The sequence below is a fragment of the Podarcis raffonei genome, chromosome 13, assembly GCF_027172205.1.
Source record: "Podarcis raffonei isolate rPodRaf1 chromosome 13, rPodRaf1.pri, whole genome shotgun sequence".
NCBI lineage: Eukaryota > Metazoa > Chordata > Lepidosauria > Squamata > Lacertidae > Podarcis > Podarcis raffonei.
Genome location: NC_070614.1, coordinates 1,986,298 through 2,005,440, shown reverse-complemented (window position 1 = coordinate 2,005,440; position 19,143 = coordinate 1,986,298). Strand labels below are relative to the sequence as shown.

Genomic DNA, 19,143 nt, shown 5'->3' with positions numbered 1-19,143 from the left:
AAACTCTTATTATTATTGCAAGCCTGAACTCATTCTGAAAGTTAGCCTGCCTGACTTTCTCCCTGCAAGTGTTGGCTACTCATGTAGATTCCTCCTTAGTGATTTCCCCTTTCTTCCTTCCATTTCTTATACTGTACATGCCTTTATTAACTCTCAGCTCATCTGTGAGCTCCTTATGCAGCCACACTGGTTTCCTTCGATGCCTCACACTCTCCTTTCTTGTTGGAATTGTTTGCAATTGTTCCTTCAATATTTCACCTCTAAGAAACTCTCATCCACCCTGCTCCCTTCTCTTTGCATATTTCTGACCATGGATTTTCACCCAGTTGTTCCTTAAGCTTTTTGAAATCATGTCCAGAGTGTGCATCTGAATACACTCCATGTTCTCTTCTGTATCAGGAATCCCAAATGGAGAGAGCCACTTTCTCCCTAAGCAGCTATTTTTCTGTGTGAAAATGGCTCAGTTAAACAATATTATTCCTGCACCTACTTAATGAGTTGGTACAATCCCAGAGGGGCTGAGATTTTTTTAATGTATAAATCAGGTTTCAGCCATTTGGACTCCTGGAGTTCAAAATTATCTCTTCTGACGGCACTTTGAAATACAGCCTCTCACATAATTCTCCTTCTTTGTTCTTTAAGTAGTGTGGGGCCAGAGAATAAAAACAGAGTCTCTATTGGAGTGGAACCAGCCCAGCTGCTGAAGGGAGATATTATGGTAAGCATTAACTGGACTTCGTTGATGTTTAAATGCTCTGGGTGTATTTTTTCTACAGAAAAACACTGTCTCCATCTTCCTTGGAGGAAGAAAACCTACAAATATTTAGTATTTTAGCTAAATTTAGGCAGCTCAAAAGGTTATCCAGAGATGAGCCAAAGTAAAGAGTCATCAAGAAAACCATAGATAAAAAGTCACTTAGTACATTATACTGGGTATTATTATGACTTTTTTTACAAACTAAATTGGATCCTTTCTGTTCAATATGTCTAACAACAAGGCAGAGAAGTAAGACTAGAAGGCCCTATAGAACAGGGTTAGCTAAAATTCAACATCCTGTAGGTTTTGCTTAGCTTTGAACCAGGTTCTTAGGTTGCAGGCTGCACTGGGCGGGAACGGGGACCATTCAGTCAAGTGCCGTCTGAAATGGTCGAGATCTAGAGACAAGACTAATTAAGGTGGATGGACTGCCTAGAGGGCCCAGCCCATGTTGCTTTCCAAGGACTAAGAGTGGCTATGGTCTCATTCTTACTATAGCCCTGTGAGGTTACTCTGAGGGATTATGGCCAGAGGAACAGTCTGGATTGCCTGAAGCTATCCAGCAAAATTCACGGCTAAGCAAAGTTTTGCATCTTGGGTTTCTCATGGCTAAACCAATGCTTACTGTCTGCACCACACATCTGCCCCGCAGTACAGTATATGGATTTTTTTGCTGATATATTCTGCTACATACCTAAGCATTTTGTGCCTGCATGAATACTGGAAGTTGCCTTACCTGTGTTTTCCTCTATTTCAGCTGAAATGCTGCCATAAAAAATACGGATGTACCACCTGTGATATTTTCCGCTTACAATTCCACACAGGGGCTGTTCAAGGATATAGTCTGGTTTTTGACAAAGCGGACTTGGAGAATGCAAACACAGGCAAGTTTCCATCTACCTTTGAAGATGGCAGAGGAGGATTTAAGCACATCTATGTCCTTAAACAGTACTTCTGTCTTGTCAGGATTCAACCTCAATCTGTTAGCTGCCAACCGCCTCCACACACTCACACAAGACATTCACTGCCTTCACTGGTTCTGATTTAAAAGAGAGGTAGAACTGGGTATCATCTGCATATTGATGGACACCCAGCCCAAACCACCTGATGATCTCTCCCAGCAGCTTCATGAAGATGTTGAAAAGTGTGGGGGAGAGGACGGAACCCTGAGGCACCCCACAAGTGAGGGTCCAGGGTTCTGAACACTCATCGAGACAGAAGTACTGTTTTGAGGGGATGGGGCAGGTAGGTGTGGAGGACTACCTGGTCCTGAATGTGGTAACTGCCCCTGAAGGACCAGGTGCGCAGCCCACTCCCAACAGAGCAAAAACAAAAAAACCCAACATTTAAAACGCCACAGATTAAAAACTATTTAAAAACATCTAAAAGCATTTCCAGCAGCAGCAATGTCCCAGTGGCCTCCCAGGAGCCTTTTAGCTGTTCCGGGTGGGGGTGCCCCTGAGGCCAGGTAGAAATGGGCCTTGCAGAGCAGGGAGCAGGTCCTCCTTCCAACAGCCACATAAATAAATACGTTCTGCACATTTTTTAAAAAAAAAAGTTTGGTAACCAGGCATTGATTTTTTAACTCCTTTGGGCCAAAGCATCAATAATTTTTAAGTGTCATCAGATGAAATAATCCTTCTATAAAATATTGATTTCCATATGTGCCCGACTGTTCCCTGGGAACTTAACTTTCTAAAACAAATTGTGGTACCTGTCACAGATGAACATTTCCCTGATTATGGAAAAGCTGAACTGTTGTTTTCAGGACCCTCAGAAAAAATCCAAGGTGAGTACCCCTCAAAAATTTCCTGCCTTACAGCTGAATCCTATAAGTTGTAACTCCAAACTAGGCTCACTTGAGTCCAAAGGGCTCACCAAGGAAGGACTCACGGGACTTTAGTCAATGGCTGGGAACCAAAGGACGTTGTACATGTTTCAGCACTCCCTTCAGGAGGAATGGGGGCTGATAACCTTCAGTGCATAGAATCATATATTTTTTTAGAGGTGGAAGAAACCTTGAGGATCATCTGATCCAACCCCGTACGATGCAGGAATATGCAGCTGTCCCGTGAGTGCAAGTCTGTGATTTGTGCCTTTGCAGTTCAGCCTTCATGTGCAATATCCTAGTTTCATTTAGAAATATTTCTCCTGGGTTGGTCGGCAACCAGTAGCAGGCAGTAATCTGTGTGAAACTGATTTCAGTGCATCTCAGAATGGAGCTCTTACTTCATCCATTAGGAAACCATGTTAGAATTTTATTTGTTTTTAAATCTTCTATGTGAAGCTATGTGACGCGGGTGGCGCTGTGGGTAAAACCTCAGCGCTTAGGACTTGCCGATCGCATGGTCGGTGGTTCGAATCCCCGCGGCGGGGTGCGCTCCCATCGTTCGGTCCCAGCGCCTGCCCACCTAGCAGTTCGAAAGCACCTCCAGGTGCAAGTAGATAAATAGGGACCGCTTACCAGCGGGAAGGTAAACGGCGTTCCGTGTGCTGCGCTGGCTCGCCAGATGCAGCTTGTCACGCTGGCCACGTGACCCGGAAGTGTCTGCGGACAGCGCTGGCCCCCGGCCTATAGAGTGAGATGAGTGCACAACCCTAGAGTCTGGCAAGACTGGCCCGTACCTACAGGGGTACCTTTACCTTTTATGTGAAGCCCACTTTACCTTGATGGTTTGGAAAAAGGTAAGCCCTCAGTATGTCCCCTGAAATGAAGCTGCATAAAAGGAACAATAAAAAACAATTGTTTGTTTGTGCTTCTGTTTGTGCTTCAGGAGGGTGAGTTTTGCTTTTTCTGGGGGTGCTCAAGGGTACACATTTCCCCCCCAAGGTTAAAAGTGTGGCACTTACTTGTAAGAACTTCATGGTGAGGGACCTTTTGTTCTAAGAAAAAGCACTGCTTAGAAGGCTTAGGACAAAGACCCGTGATACAAATTGGCATTCAAATGGAAATGCTACCTTATATGTATAGACATGGATTTAGGCCAACTTTCAGAAGCCAACTCTGGGTCTTGCTGTCAGGGTTTCCTCTGTGCTAGAGATGTCAACAGGATTTTATGGACACTGTGCTTTGCAGCAGGCCTTCCACAAATTGAGGTGGTGGGCAGCTGAGATCTCATCACCATTGTGCTTTGGCTGCTCTAGAAGCAAAGTAAGAAAAGAAGCAGGATCAGGGCCTCCCTCCCGCTAAACTCTTGCTTGCATGTTGCATCACCACTGCGGTGAGCTTTGGACCTTATTACACAACCATGTTATCTGCAGTGATAAATTCCTTGGGCTGTGGGGGTGGGGTGGGGAGGAAGGCCAGAACTTCCAGTTAACTTTATTGGGAAATGAAAACATCAGAAATACTGATAGTTAAAACCCTAGGCATGATTTTATGGGCTTACATTCATTAGTTATTTAATGCAGAGGAAAAAATGCACCTTTCAGTTCTTCCCCACACCTGAACTGTCAGCTCAAAGAAAGCTGGAACTTCAGGAAGAAGCAATTGAACATTTTCACTTACCGGTATGTGCCAGCTTTTTCACATACAGAGAGTTTTGAGGTGGGGAAGAATTCAGCCATGAGACCTTCTCACCTATACTACTAAGTGGTGCAGTCTGCCTTGCAGCATAGATTCTCTTTCCCTGCACATTTGAGTCACTTCTTGTTCTAGTTCTTGATGAGGAAGTGAAACTCAAAAAAGTGATTCTGCCCCCCATAGTGACCTCAGTAAACGAGCCAGTGCTGATTGGGGGGGTATTTGGAGATGCCTAACTTAAACTTCTGGTTCTCATCTTTCAGGATGTGAAGAACTACAGAATGGCCATGGTGTGTTAGTGGACTTCAGCTGTTCAGATCCACTGATTTGCTGGGATTCTTACGAAAACATGAGTGCTGATGAGGAAGGTGAGTTGCTACCAGGAAGTGAACAATACAAGCGATGAGGAAGCAAACAAGCTCCCTCTCAGCCTGTCCAGCTGTGCTTGCAGTCTTGCTGTCATTCATGGCTTTTTGTTTTTCCAAATAACCTAGTTTATTAGGTTTTTCACATTATTACAATAGGACAGTACAGTACCTTATTCACCTTGCCAGCTTCCCTGATGTCCTCTGACCTCATGCTCTCTTTTTAAAAAAAAGCCATCAGCTAACTCAGTTGTTTGGCATGTTTTGCAGTGTTCAGATGTGCACACAGGGGCTTAGAATAAATGAATGACAATGCTCTGCTGAAGTCCAGATTAGGATCCATTAAGTTGGGAAGCATGGTCATATTGACAAATTCCACATCAGCTGCAGTTTCATAGTAAGCAAGGCTGTTATTTATAGTCAACAGGAGCAGACAGGGCAAAGTTCAATGGTTGTTTATCATCTGCAGAGACCTCCCTGATTTTAATTAGAACCCCCACAGCTTTGCAGTTTCCCAATATTGATTGCAAGCTACATGGTAGAAGCTATGGCAGCAACAGTGGGTGATATGTTTCTTGGAGGCCGGATCTGCTGCCCCTATGAATCCTGCCACCCAAGGCGGTTGTCTCACCTTACTTCGTAGAGGAGTCGGCCCTGCCTGTGGCATTGTATAACTACATTGTTTGTAATTACTTGATCCCAGCTGTGGTTTGTTTTCTTGCACATATGTTCTTTAAAAGATTCTCCACTGGTCTAGAAGCCAACTTGTGTGCAGTAAAAAGAAGAAGGAAAAAGTGAAATTTGGGGTTGTTTGGAAGCTGAAATTGAATCCCACATTCCGGTTATTTATTTATTTATTTAATAATACAGATTTATGGCATTTGATGGTCCTGGTAAATAGATGCCAACAGTGCCTGCAGCAATTTAGCAGGAATCCATGAAAGTGCCAGGTGTCAGCAAAAAGAGATTTACACTTGGAAAGAGAGGTCCGCTACAGCGTTAGTGGAAAGCAGCCATTGGTAAAAGACTCTTGCTGACTTTTGGTGAAGCTTTCAAGGTTAGGGCAATAGGTAAAGGTAAAGGGACCCCTGCCCGTACGGGCCAGTCGTGTCCGACTCTAGGGTTGTGCGCCCATCTCACTCAAGAGGCCGGGGGCCAGCGCTGTCCGCAGACACTTCTGGGTCACGTGGCCAGCGTGACAAGCTGCATCTGGCGAGCCAGCGCAGCACACGGAAACGCCGTTTACCTTCCCGCTATACATTGGTCCCTATTTATCTACTTGCACCCGGGGGTGCTTTCGAACCGCTAGGTTGGCAGGCGCTGGGACCGAGCAACGGGAGCGCACCCCGCCGCGGGGATTCGAACCGCCGACCTGACGATCGGCAAGTCCTAGGCGCTGAGGTTTTACCCACAGCACCACCCGCGTCCCGTTAGGGCAATAAATACTGTGAAAACCAAAGCTTTAGAAGCTGCCCTTGTCTCTCTGGAGTTATTAAGAACTGCGTCCAGGTGAGCAGCAGCTGGCTTTCAGGAATTCACCTATGACAAGATGATTGTTTTTCCCCTGGGACAGTTGACTTTTCAGTTTATCTTTCTCCCGCCCTTTCTCCCCTTTTAACTCAAGGTAAATAGTAGTTGAATGGGGAGGTGCCTTCTTGCATAGTTAAATACTTGGTTTCCCAGGGGGCTGCTCTGTATTACAAAACTCTAGATTTGAGGCAAGATTACTTTGGCTCTGGTGCTTTGGAAGGAATGCAAATGCCTACTAACAAAAACAGCCCAGTCAGTGCCGTTTCTGGTAAGTGAATAAATGTGTGGTTTGATTTCTGAGCTGTATATGCAGTTCTTTGAAAGAAGTGTGTGTGAGAGAGGGGAGGGGTGATAGAAATTTGGGAGACAAAATAGGTGAGTTTATTTTAAAATCCAAAATATTATGTACTGTTACATTTCCCTCTCCATTTCCATGTGGCAACCAAAGCTTTAAATTCGCCTTTTAACTGATAGCTCTGATAGTGATTTCTTATCTTTTATTGCAGAATCTGTTGTCAAATCAATAAAACACTCATACTGCTGTGTTATTAGACAAGCTGGTTTTTCCTGACACAGAGAATGGGTTCACAACACAAACGTTTTCTTTAATTTTTTCATGGAGTTCTTCCAGAAAACAAGAGTTGAGACCAGGGCTATTTTTCTAGAAAAGGAGGTGCTGGAACTCAGCATGAACGCCTCCCTTGTTCTCTTATAAAGGCAATGGTGCCCACCTGAGAGGTTCCCTGGTTGAAACTTAGCAGATGAATGTGAAACTTATTTAAGATATCTCCTCATATGTCAGAATCTAGTTCTTCTCTAAATTCTTTTCCCATTTGTGAAGAGATCCATGCTTTGAGCATGGAAGGCAGTTGCAGAGAGAGGGTCAGAAGGGCTTGCATGAGAGGTTAAAAATAATAATAAAGGTTCCTTTGGCTATGTCTGAAGCAAGAGGAAGAACAAGTGAGCAGTAGGTCCCTTGCGTGAAGAAGACAGACAAATGCTGTTGGCTGACAGAGAGAAGGCGGAACTACTCAACACCTACTTTGCCTCTGTCTCCACCTAAATGGAAAGCAATGCCCAACCAGGTGATAACAGAATAAATGGTGTAAGGAAGGAGCTGCAGCCCAAGACAGGAAAAGAGGTAGTAAGGGATCACCTAGCTACTTTGAATGAATTCAGATCTCCAGGGCCTGATGAGCTGCACCCAAGCCTACTAAAGAACCTTACAGATGTAATCTCAGAACCTCGGTCTGTAATCTTTGAGAATTCTTGGAGAACAAGTCATGCCAGATGACTCTCATTTCTTTTTTTGATAGAGTTGCAAGCTTAGTGGGAATGCTGTGGGCATTGCGTATCTTGATTTCAGTCAGGTTCTCAACAAAGTCCCCCATGATAGGTGGATTTGTAGGTGGTTGACTGACCAAATCCAGAGTTCTCATTAATGGTTGCTCGTTATCCAGGAAAAAAGTGACCAGTGGCTGCCTCCTGGTTTTGTCCTGAGTCTGTTGTTGTTCAATGTCTTTATAAACAACTTGGATGACAGAATTGAGAGGATGCTCATCCAATTTGCAGGTAACACCAAACTGGGAGGGGGAGCTATTGTCGCAGAAGGCTGAGTATATTTAGCCTGGAAAAGAGGAGACTGAGAGGAAATAGGATAGCCATCTTCAGATATCTCAAGGGCTGTCACATGGAAGAGGGAGCAATGCAACGGATTCAAGTTGCAAGAATGGAGATTCCGACTAAACATCAGGAAGAATTTTCTGTCCCCTTAGCAGAAAAACACCCCCAAAGCATAATATGTCCCCCTCCATGTTTGACGGTGGGGATGGGGTTCTTGGGGTCGTAGGCAGCATTCCTCCTCCTCCAAACATGGCGAGTTGAGTTGATGCCAAAGAGCTCGACTTTGGTCTCATCTGACCACAACACTTTCACCCAGTTCTCCTCAGGGTCATTCAGATGTGCATTGGCAAACTGCAGACGGGCCTGTACATGTGCTGTCTTGAGCAAGGGGACCTTGCGGGCTCTGCAAGATCTCTGTCCTTCACGGCATAGTGTGTTACCAACTGTTTTCATGGTGACCATGGTCCCAGCTGCCCTGAGATCATTGACAAGTTCCCCCCATGTACCGTATTTTTCGCCCTATAGGACGCACTTTTTCCCCTCCAAAAATGAAGGGGAAATGTGTGTGCGTCCTGTGGGGCGAATGCAGGCTTCAGGAAGCTATCCGCAAGCTGTGGGAGCCCGCGGGAGTTCCCGCCGGGCTCCCATGGCTTGCACAGAGCTGCCTGCACCCCGAAGCCCCGGCGTGCTGAGCAGTCACGCCGGGGATTCGGGTAGCTCTGCGCAAGCTGCGGGAGCCCTCCCCCGGCTTGCGCAGAGCTGCCTCTTATCCCGAAGCCCCGGGATAAGAAAACCCTTCTGCCCAAGAAGATAGCAGAAACAGCTGGCACTAGAACTGGTTCCATCAATATCAGCGTCTTTTGATTCCATATAAGTACACTTGGAACTTTTTAATATTAGAAGCCATGAGTCTCTCACACGCTGTCCAGTGAAGGAAGTGGATGATTCCCATGCATGCCCCCACCCAGATAGAGAGCAGGGGCAGCTCGGGTGAAGCAGTTGCCATGCGCTCGCGGCTGCCTCCCTTTTCCAACAGGCAATTTGACAAAATGGGTTGTTTTCAAAGATGTCTTGCTTTTGAGATTCAAGTACTAGAACTTTGAGTTCTAGTCTTTTCATTTCAGGCATCAAAGTTTAGTTTGTTAGCTTGAATACTGTTTGATTGTCTTTTTAGCAATTATAGTCATTATTGTTATATAGCTTTTGAAATGTCTGTTGCCAGACAGGCAGTCCCCTTCCTGGCCACGGCTCATAATGCAGACTCTGAAACAATAAGCCTGTGGCATGGCTCATTTGGTTGGGATGTGTTAACATTAGAGAATGTTTTCAGGAAGTTTTCATAGGGTTCAAAGAAAGTTTTGTGGGCTGTGGTGTGGTAATGATTTGCTGGAGTGAACTGTAGATTTTTGCAGACTTATTTATTTACGTATAAAATTTGTATACCGCCCTTCATCTGAAGATCACTGAGCAGTTCAGAACATAAAACACATAATGAAAACACATAAAACAAAAATGAAAGCAAAACAACCAACCACGCATCCTAGAAACACATTTTAAAAACCATAATCAGACAAACGCCTAGTTGAAAATAAATGTTTTTGCTTGGCACCTAAAGGTATGTAATGAAGGTGCCAGGGAGGACTCCTTGGGGGGAGCATTCCACAAATGGGGAGCCACCACTGAAAAGGCCCGTCCTCTTGATGCCACCCTGTGGACCTTGTGGGGGAGGCACCCAAAGAAGGCGCATAGATTATGATTGCAGGGTCTGAGTCTGTCTGGGAGAGGCTGTCTGGGAGCTCTTACAGTCCTGAGCCCTTTAAGGCTTTATAGGTCAAAACCAGCCCTTTGAATTGGGCCTGGAAACTAATTGGCGGTCAGTCCAGTCCAGCCAGGATCAGTGTAATACGCTCACACTGTCTTGCCCTGGTGAGCAATCTAGCCGCTGAGGTCCACATCAGCTGGAAGTTTCCAAAGCATTTTGCGTTGTAGTAATCTAACCTAGATATTAGCAAAGCATATATGACAGAAGTTAGGCTATCCCTGTCCAGGTAGAGGCACAGCTGGGCCACCAGCTGAAGCTGATGGAAGTTTGAGTTTATCCAGATGGGAGGAGGAACCAGAGTTTGCTTTGTTGAGTGCGGGAAGCTGCTGTTACCAAATAAAAATCTGTGGTTAGGACTGAGCAAATCTTTTGCAGCTTTCTGCACAGAGATGCACAGAGAGTGAGCCAAATGAGGATGTGGGCATTCAGAACAAATATTTGCATAACAGTTCCGGGGAGAACCTCATAGAACACGATCTGTGTCATTTGGTGATGCAAGAATTAAGGTGGACTCGTGTTGGGGTCCGGCATCAGTTGACTAAGGCTTAATGATGGTGAGATGGGCAGAGGAAAGAAGAAAATAACATTTGTGAGAAAGAGTTTGTAGCCTGAATTACCTTCTGAAACACCACGGCTTCACTCTCGCTTTGCTGCAAGGGTTCAAATTTCACAGAACCTGACTGCACTCTCTGGCTCCTCCCTTATGTTTACATTTTTACTCTTTCTTCTGAATCCAAAGTTTCCTGCTTCTCTAGTGAGAGTGATTTACCTTCAGCAACTGCTGCATGGAGAATGGCAAAGTAGCTAAAACTGGTGGTGTTTTCCAACTGCTTTCCAACTGCTGCTGTTTTGTGTGTGTTGCGTTTGCTGTTGTAGTGTGTGAAGCTGATTTTAAAATAGGGCAACCATTTTGCTGCTTCAAAAAGTTATGGGGCTTCTGTAATTCCTCTGCACGGTAAGATATCATTTTCTTTAGACTCTGTTTGTTTGTTTGTATGTGAGTGAGAGAGACATGCTATGTTCATACAGTGCTTTGTGAGTTTGTGTTTAGCAAAGGAGGCAAGACAAAACAGCAGAAATGACTTAGCCTTGCAGCGAATGCAGTTCTGGGCTTGTACAGCTTTGCCTAAGGGCGGAGATTTATTTCTGAGGTGTGGGAGGGCACCTAGATTACTTCCTACCTAAAGAGGGATAGCTGGTGGTGCAGGATAAGCAAATAAGTTTCATATATAGCGTTATCCAACCCAATTTAGAAAAACTGGGTCAAAACTGTCATTACTAGGCCCTACAGTTCATGAATTTACCTCGCTGGTTTGCTTCTTTGAATGTGCTTTCTCAAGTCCTGAATGGCTGGAAAGGAGATAGCTGTAAGACAGATCAGAAAAAGCTGAGAAACAGAAGTGGGTGAATTTTGCACAGAGGAAGTTTAAGAACTCTCTCCTAATCAACTTTAGTTGGTAAGTGTTCGTGGCTTTGGCGTTGCTTTTGTTCACGGGATCTGCTTTCAGTGTGTTCGTTTGTAGGCATAAAAATACACATGCAGCCATCTTTCTGTGTGTGGCTGCTGATCCCATTCAGTTTATAGTTCAGATTCAGGGCTGGCATTTTACCAGGTCTCTCGGTCATTCAAGAAGAATTTCCTTTCCCCCCTTTCCTGGACTGAGTTGAGCTTAAGAGAAACGGTGTAGGGAAAGAAAGGGGTTGTTTTCAGTTTGATGTAGACAAATTCCATCGCCGCTAGCTCAGCTTTACAGTTTCAATCTGCTTTTGGTTTCTTTTCTTTTTGGGGAGGGGAGGGCGCAGTTTGGACAGCTGTGTTACTGTACCATTTTTGCAGAAGGCTGTTTCCTTGGAAAAATGAGAGCAAGGTTTGAAGTGAAATGAAGTATTTCAGCTGTTAATGAGAGCGTCAGCGTATTTGGTAAGGTGATCATACAGTGAAGTCTTGCTCTCCTAGCCTATCTCCCTCCCCTTGTTTTTGGAAACTTCCTTTCCTTTCATTCTGTGCCTAAGCATATTAGTTTCGTAGCTTTTGATCAGTCTCTTTGGCTTTTAAAGATGTGAGCAGGTGATGCAAGTGGCAAAGAGACTTGCCAGAAGTGTCTTCACAGCAGAGACTTTCCATGTGTGGGACTTCAGAAACAGGCAAATGACCAAGCACTGGGCTGACAAAATGCCAAGCTTATGTGCTTTCCTAGAATCCAGCCGTTCATATTTTGGTTCTTCTTTTAAATAGAAATGAGAGGTTTATTTTGCCCTGTTTAATAACAACTTAGAATAATATTGTGTGCCTCATCTCTAAAATTCTTCAGTCAGGTCGAGTCAAGGTAAGTTGAGAAACGCAGCCCGTTAAATTGGAAGGGAAAATTTTGCAGACTTCACTGGCCCATGAAGAACAAGGCCCTTCTTTGTGTGGTGGAGTTAAAAGGGGGCATGAATTACTGAGGAACCGTGTAAGCTCCTTATGATTTGGTATAAATAATTTGGGTGACTCATATGGAAAGGAATGTTCCTTGAAGGTCAGGGAAAGAAAATGTTACCTGCTGCGTATTCTCCGTAAATATTTTATTTTATCAGACATGCAAAGCACACAAGCTGGGGGTTTTGCCTGTCTAGTGCTTGTCCCTTTCTTAAGTTTCACTCATGGAAAGCCATATCACCGTGGCTTCTTCAGCCTGAAAGGATGATTTGCAGGGTTTCTCAGGGGTGGGACAGCAACTTCATCCCCACTGAATCTCTCCACCCAAGTTGTATATTTGAAGGATTTCCATAACTAGAACTTCCAGGACGTTTCTGAGAACAGCATACTGTACATAGTGGATCTAGCACAGTTTGAAAGGCACATGTGCAAGATCCCTGCCATGCCTGCGGAGCCAGGGGGAGGTGTCATTACCCCAAGAGATGTTAGGTAGCTTTGTTAGTTCTCCTTGAACACGGGACAATGGATTGTGGAATCTGTTCCAGGTTTTATAAACCACCTCAGAGTTTGGACAAAGTGAAATAAATGTATTCTGCACTCCACCAAAATTTCCGGAGAGAAGCTGTTTTGCTCATTCCTTGCACCAGTGCTTGTCTCATAGTGGGCTCTTGCAGGCGAAAATCTGAGTTGGATCTAAAGGGAATATTCACTCTGGCAGTGACTGCTGAAATTATTGTCCTTTGGCAATTCTAACTATATGTGAAGCTGTGGTCATAGCCTCTGGCCGTGTCATGAGGTGAGCGTTGCCATCTTTTGCAACGGTGACTCAATCTTCTCTCAGTCCATGAATACGGTAGGTTTAAACATTACTCAGCTGAGAGGCCCTGGGGAAGGACTGACTGGTAGGGACCATACATGCCGGGAGACCATTGTTCATTAACAGATTCCTATCACATGCTCAGATCTCTGTCGTCTTTCCCCTACGTGGTGGCATAGAAAGCTGCCTTATCCCAGGACAGACCAGAGGACCATGCAGCTCAAGACTGCCACAATTGGCAGCTGCTCTCCTGGGTGTTCCAGCTCCACCTGAAGTTGCTAGAGATTGAATCTCTCACAGAGCTCCAAGGTTTTGCAAGGAGCAGCTTGTAGGAGGTTGGACTGGGACACTGGTGCTCCTGCCTCATGAGTAAAACCTGCACTCTTGTCATACGTTTTCCCTCATGGGCCTGGGCTGCATAGCAGGATTGAGGTGGCTGCAGTTTTTATCAGGAAAACAGCTCGAGGGGTTAACCCCACCTTCTCTTAGTGCTGTGCTAAGTCAATGTGGGGCCATGTTTGCTCAAAAGAAAATAATTACTCTGCAGTTGACGTTTTGTTTTTCCTTTAAATGGAAAAAGTTTGATTGTTCCATATAAACTGTACAATATTTACATGTAACTATAGTTACCGTAGTAAACAAACCCACAGAGCAGATGTCCCTCTTTGATCAAGTTGTATAATCACAGGTTTGAGACACATCAGTTGATATCAAACCTGCAAGCTCTTGCTGGGAATCCAGTGCGCTGCTGACAGAACGGCTGTGCAGTCATTCATTTGTTTTTCCAATAAGTTAGGGCTCTCTCAAAAGTCTGTTAAAATTTTCTGCATGAGCTTCAAGTGCAGAGAGTGTAATGCAGAGCTTTGGAGAAAGCACCTTGTTTATTCCCTCAAATCATAATTCTTTTGAAAAGCCCATTAGGGTACTTCATAGAATTATGGAGTTGGAAGGGACCCCGAGGGTCATCTAGTCCAACCCCTGCAATGCAGGTATCTTAATTAAAGCATCCAAGACAGGTGGCCATCCAGCCTCTGCTTAAAAACCTTTAAGAAAGGAGAGTCCATCACCTCCTGAGGGAGTCCGCTCCACTGCCAAACAGCTCTTACTGTCAGAAAAGTTCTCCGGATGTTTAGTCAGAATCTCTTTTCCTGTAACTTGAAGTCATTGGTTCAGGTCCTACCTTACAGAGCAGAAGAAAAGAAAAGAAAAGCCTGCTCCATTCTCTATGCGACAGCCCTTGGGATATTTGAAGATGGCTCTCATATCTCCTCTCAGTCTCCTCCTTTCTAGGCTAAACATACCCAGCTCCTTCCACCGCTCCTCATAGGGCTTGGTTTCCAGACCCTTGATCATTCTGGTTGCCCTCCTCTGCACACCTTCCAGCTTGTCAACATCCTTCTTAAACTGTGGTGCCCAGAACTGGACACCGTATTCCAGGTGTGGTCTGGAATAGAGTGGAACTATGACTTCCCTTGATCTGGATTATATAATGCCTGCTGTGTTTCTTTGCAGTGCTGCACTCCCAGGACCCCACGGGGGGCAACTTGTATGCTCAAGCGAGGAAGAAAAGCTGCTGTGAGAGCCCCATTCCCCACAGGGCCCCGGCTGCTGCAGTTACCAGCCCTGACCCCAGGGACTATGCCTGGTCCGTGGGCAGTGACTCAGGACACTCTACAGCCTCTCTGAGGACAGACCGGACTGAAGAGCGTCCCCTGCCAGAAGCCCAGAGTGTCCTGAGCCCCCTGGAGAAAGAGGGGCTGGAGCAATTGCTGAGCGGCCTTGGTCTGCAGAACTCAGCCAGTCCTCCTAAGGATATGACCGATGCCCAAAGCACGTTCAGTGGGACTCGCCACATAGTACCCGCCCAGGTTCATGTGAATGGAGGTGCCGAGCACAAGGACAGGGAAACAGACATTCTGGATGACGAGGTGTCCAGCCACGACCTCCACAGTGTGGGCAGCCTTGGGACTTTGTCCTCCTCCGAAGGGCAGCATTCCAACCACCTTGGAAACTTCCGCTGCCACAAAAGCAGCCAGAATTCTCTTCTGTCAGATGGCTTTGGAAGTAACACTTTGGAGGAGGAGTACAGCAACACTCTGGTCCCAGATTTGGACATTGGTGGAGACACCAGATATGAGAGGCACTTCGGAGGCCCAAAGCAGTCTCAGCAGCTGCCGAGAAATACTGCCGTTTCTACCGAGCCAGAGGCCTACAGCCTCAGTGGCTACCCAACCCAGACTTGGGTGCGGGAGCAGCAAATGGTCGTCGCTCACCAGTACGCTTACAGCCCAGAGAATGAAGTACGGCTTGGTATTCGTGGCGCGGCTGAGAACTCCGGCAACCTGCGCAGCCAAGCCAGAGGTCCAGATACCCCTGCGCGGGGATCCAGCAGCAGAGATGCTGTGCAGAGGAGCCTTGGGAGTATGCCACCGTCCAGCAAGAGAGCACAAATCCCTGGCCCTGAGGCTTTAAAATTACAACACAACCTTGAACTGGGATTGAACATGGGAAATGATTCAGCAGGCTGGCCATCCTCCCCCACCCTGGATATTGATCAGTCCATTGAGCAGCTTAATAGATTAATATTAGAACTGGACCCAACATTTGAGCCTATTCCCACATGTATCAAGACAATCAGCAGAGACACAGGTCAGCTGAATGGCCTTGCAAGCCCTAAAATGGACATGGGAGGGTTTGGGATGAGCCCCAGATCCCATGGGAAGGCAGAGATCCTGGAGAGAAACCTGCCTCAGCAGGGTGAGTTATTCTTCATGATGCATCAATGAAATGTGTTTTTCTTCAGTGGTTAAAAGCTTCCATTTGCCATTGCATAGTGTGAATATGTTAAACGTTTGTCACTGAGAAATGGAGTATCTCAGTATCTCCCTATTACAGATCTCTGGAACATTGGGATGGAACTGAAGTCATTTATCTTTTTTCATTAATATGTTTTTTTCTACACCTTATATCAAAATAATTTCTATCTTTATATTTCAATCATTATATTAAACCCAAAGAGGCACACATAGACCATGAAATCCCAAGATTCAAAGTGGCCAATCAGATCTTCCCTGTTACGATTTGGGTCTCTCATGTCACTTCCTCTCCCGCCAGATCCTCCCTGGGAGAAGATGTCGGGGGGTGAGAATGGCAGGCGATGCATCTAGTAGTCCTCATTCTTTTCAGTTGCTTTAGTTCTGTGAGGTTCAGGTTGGGGAGACAGATGAGTAAGGGGAGAGTACATTCAAATATTTATTTATTGTTATTTTATTTGTTAAATTTGTGTACCGCCCTTCATCTTTAGCTCTCACAAAATGTATAAGAAAAACAAGAAGGAAAAAGCACAAACCAGTAAACTCCCTCCCTCACTCCTCCCACAAACACATTAAAAAAAGGGTATAAGATGTTAATCAAGCCAAAGGCCTGGTTGAAGAGAGAGATTTTTTCCTGGCACCTAAAGGTGTACAGTATAAAGACAGTCTAGAGTTGTGAACATTTTTGGAATTGTGAGCCGCGTTTATTTTGGAGCCAGTTACAGTGGCAGCTCCAAGTTAATAAGAAAGAGCTGTTCACAGAGCTAGTTGCTCAGTCCTCCTCCCAAGCTGGAATTGAGCATATCCTATCTGTGTGATTGTACAAATAACCCCACGTTGTATATAGTCGAGGGGACTGCATGTGTTTGTGGCTCCACAATGGGAAGATGGTCAGAAGCAAGGTTCAGGGCTGCTTAAAAGAAATCTTAATTATTTGGGAATATTCTATCTTGCCCAGCATTCTGTCTCCTTAGCAGCATACATAGACCCAGGAGAAATAGATTTACCTTTTTATTTTGTCTATAGTGCAGGTACTTTACTTGCGATTTGCCATTTATGAAAAAAAAAAGGTCGTTATTCATTTACTTTTTCCCCCTTAGGAGAAACTCATGAGACAAGAATTATGAAAGACTCCCTGTATAACTCTGTCCTTTTTATTATGAGCAGAGTTCTCAAAATACAAGCAATATGTAAAAAAGAAAAAAGTTGTAAAAATTCATCATCATCATAATTTATTATTTATACCCCGCCCATCAGGCTGGGTTTCTCCAGCCACTCTGGGCGGCTTCCAGCAAAATCTTAAAATACCATAAATAATGAGACATGTGGAAAGCACCAAACATTGGGAGTGCTTTGAATCTGAGTGTAGTGTTTCCCTTTTAAGCTAGATCTCACTGCAGTCTTAAAGAGGGAGGCTCTGAAAGGCTTTTGGAAGCATTTGTGAATGTCCCCCACCTTTAACCGTGGGCTCAGCAAGGAAGACCTTTAAGGTCTTGCGAGAGCATCGCTGACCCTGCGTGCTGAGCAGGACTTGCCCGGTAAGCAAGGTGGAGAGCTTGAAAGCTCTCCTCCAGCTCCGCAAAGGTAAGGATGCTCACACAGGGGCAGTTCCAAGGGGACGCATACTCATATATACTCATTTTTGCATGTATGCACCATCCCCCAAACATCACCCCCACATAAGATGCAAATGTACGGTATTTTCAGAGACCACTGAAGCATCTCTAGGAGATGCTTGCTGATGAAAAGCAGATCTGAGAAAATAGCCGCTGTGTTCTCTGCCTGGTTTGTAGAGGAGGAATCTGCTCTTCCCAGTTTAAGGCCAACAGAAATGGCTTCATTCACAGCTGATCCAGGGGTTGAGAGGCCTTTGGCTAATGCCTCTGGCCAGGCCACTCTCTCTTTTTTATATATATATAATTTTTATTAATTTCAACATACCAATTATTATGCATTCCACAGAACTTCACATCTTATACAATCTTTTTGGACTTCCATCAGCACCTCTGATGATCCACCATTTTTATAATTTCTTCTGCATTTCTTAAATTCCCATTACCTTTAATTATCTTAACTCACAATCCACCTCTTAACCATTTTTGCAATAATTATTTGCAATAATTCAAATAATTTACCTCACAAAACTTCTTGCAAACCTACAAACGTAATCTGGTCATCACAATTACTTTTCAAATAGTCCGTAAATTTACACCAGTCTTCTGTGAATCTCTGGTCCCGCAGGTTTCGAATTCTTCCAGTTAGTATATCCAATTCTGCATAGTCCATCAATTTCATCCTCCATTCTTCTTTTGTCGGTAATTCTTCTTGCTTCCATTTTTGTGCCAATAATATTCTTGCTGCTGTCATTGCATATAAAAACAATTTACAATCCTTTCTGTTTATATCATCTCCTACAATGCCAAGTAAAAATACTTCTGGTTTCTTCATAAATGTATATTTCAACATTTTTTTCATCTCATTATATATCATCTCCCAGAAGTTTTTCACCTTTTTACATTCCCAATACATATGATAAAATGTTCCCTCTTTTTCTTTGCATTTCCAACATTTATTGCTTACTTTATACATTTTAGCTAATTTAACGGGTGTAATATACCATCTATACATCATTTTCATCGCATTTTCCTTTAAGGCATTGCATGCTGTAAATTTTAAACCTTCATTCCATAGTTTTTCCCAATCATTCAACTGTATATTATACCCAATATCTGTGGCCCAATGAATCATTACCAACTTTACCTCCTCTTCCTTCAAATGCCATTCAAGCAGCAATTTATACATTTTGGACAAAATTTTATATTTATTACTTAATATCTCTACTTCAAACTTTGATTTATTATCATCAAATCCTTTTTCTTTAAAATCCTGTTTAAACATTTCATTGACCTGGTGGTAGTGGAGCCAATCATTCACATATTTTTTAACTTCTTCATATGGCTTCATCTTCCACTCACTCCCTTCTTTTTGTATTAATTCCCCATGTTATCCAATTTCCACCCATATTGATCCTTTTCACACTCATTGCTTCTAATGGAGATAACCAATGCGGCGTTTTACGTTCCAGTAGGTTTTGATACCTATCCCATATTTCTATTAGAGATCTTCGAAATATGTGGTTTCCAAATCCTTTATGGACTTTTGTTTTGTTATACCATAAATATGCGTGCCAACCAAATCTATTATCATAACCTTCCAGACCTAACAATTCTGTATTTTCTAATAACATCCATTCCTTTAACTAACAGAGACAAGATGCTTCATAATACAATTTCAAATCTGGCAGGGCAAAGCCTCCTCTTTCTTTAACATCTGTTAACAACTTATATTGTATTCTCGGCTTCTTTCCCTGCCAGATATATCTTGAAATTGCTTTTTGCCACTCTTTAAAAATTGTTGCCCCCTTGATTATTGGAATTGACTGAAACAAAAATCTTTGGTAGCACATTCATTTTG

At 44.2% G+C, this 19,143-nt stretch overlaps 1 protein-coding gene across 3 annotated transcripts in view; it reads left to right on the top strand.

Moving 5' to 3' along the window:
• The window catches only part of TNS3 (tensin 3), a 70,100-nt gene that overhangs the window by 13,911 nt on the left and 37,046 nt on the right, over nucleotides 1–19,143 (top strand). The window contains exons 2-6 of one of the 3 annotated variants that reach the window (XM_053361061.1): nucleotides 643–718; nucleotides 1,515–1,641; nucleotides 2,481–2,546; nucleotides 4,544–4,648; nucleotides 14,369–15,613. In XM_053361061.1, the coding sequence (XP_053217036.1) occupies nucleotides 643–718; nucleotides 1,515–1,641; nucleotides 2,481–2,546; nucleotides 4,544–4,648; nucleotides 14,369–15,613 (1,619 nt within the window). Of the gene's footprint in view, nucleotides 1–642; nucleotides 719–1,514; nucleotides 1,642–2,480; nucleotides 2,547–4,543; nucleotides 4,649–6,388; nucleotides 6,444–14,368; nucleotides 15,614–19,143 lie in introns of those variants that run through there. The other 2 variants (XM_053361062.1, XM_053361063.1) reach the window with 2 other exon arrangements.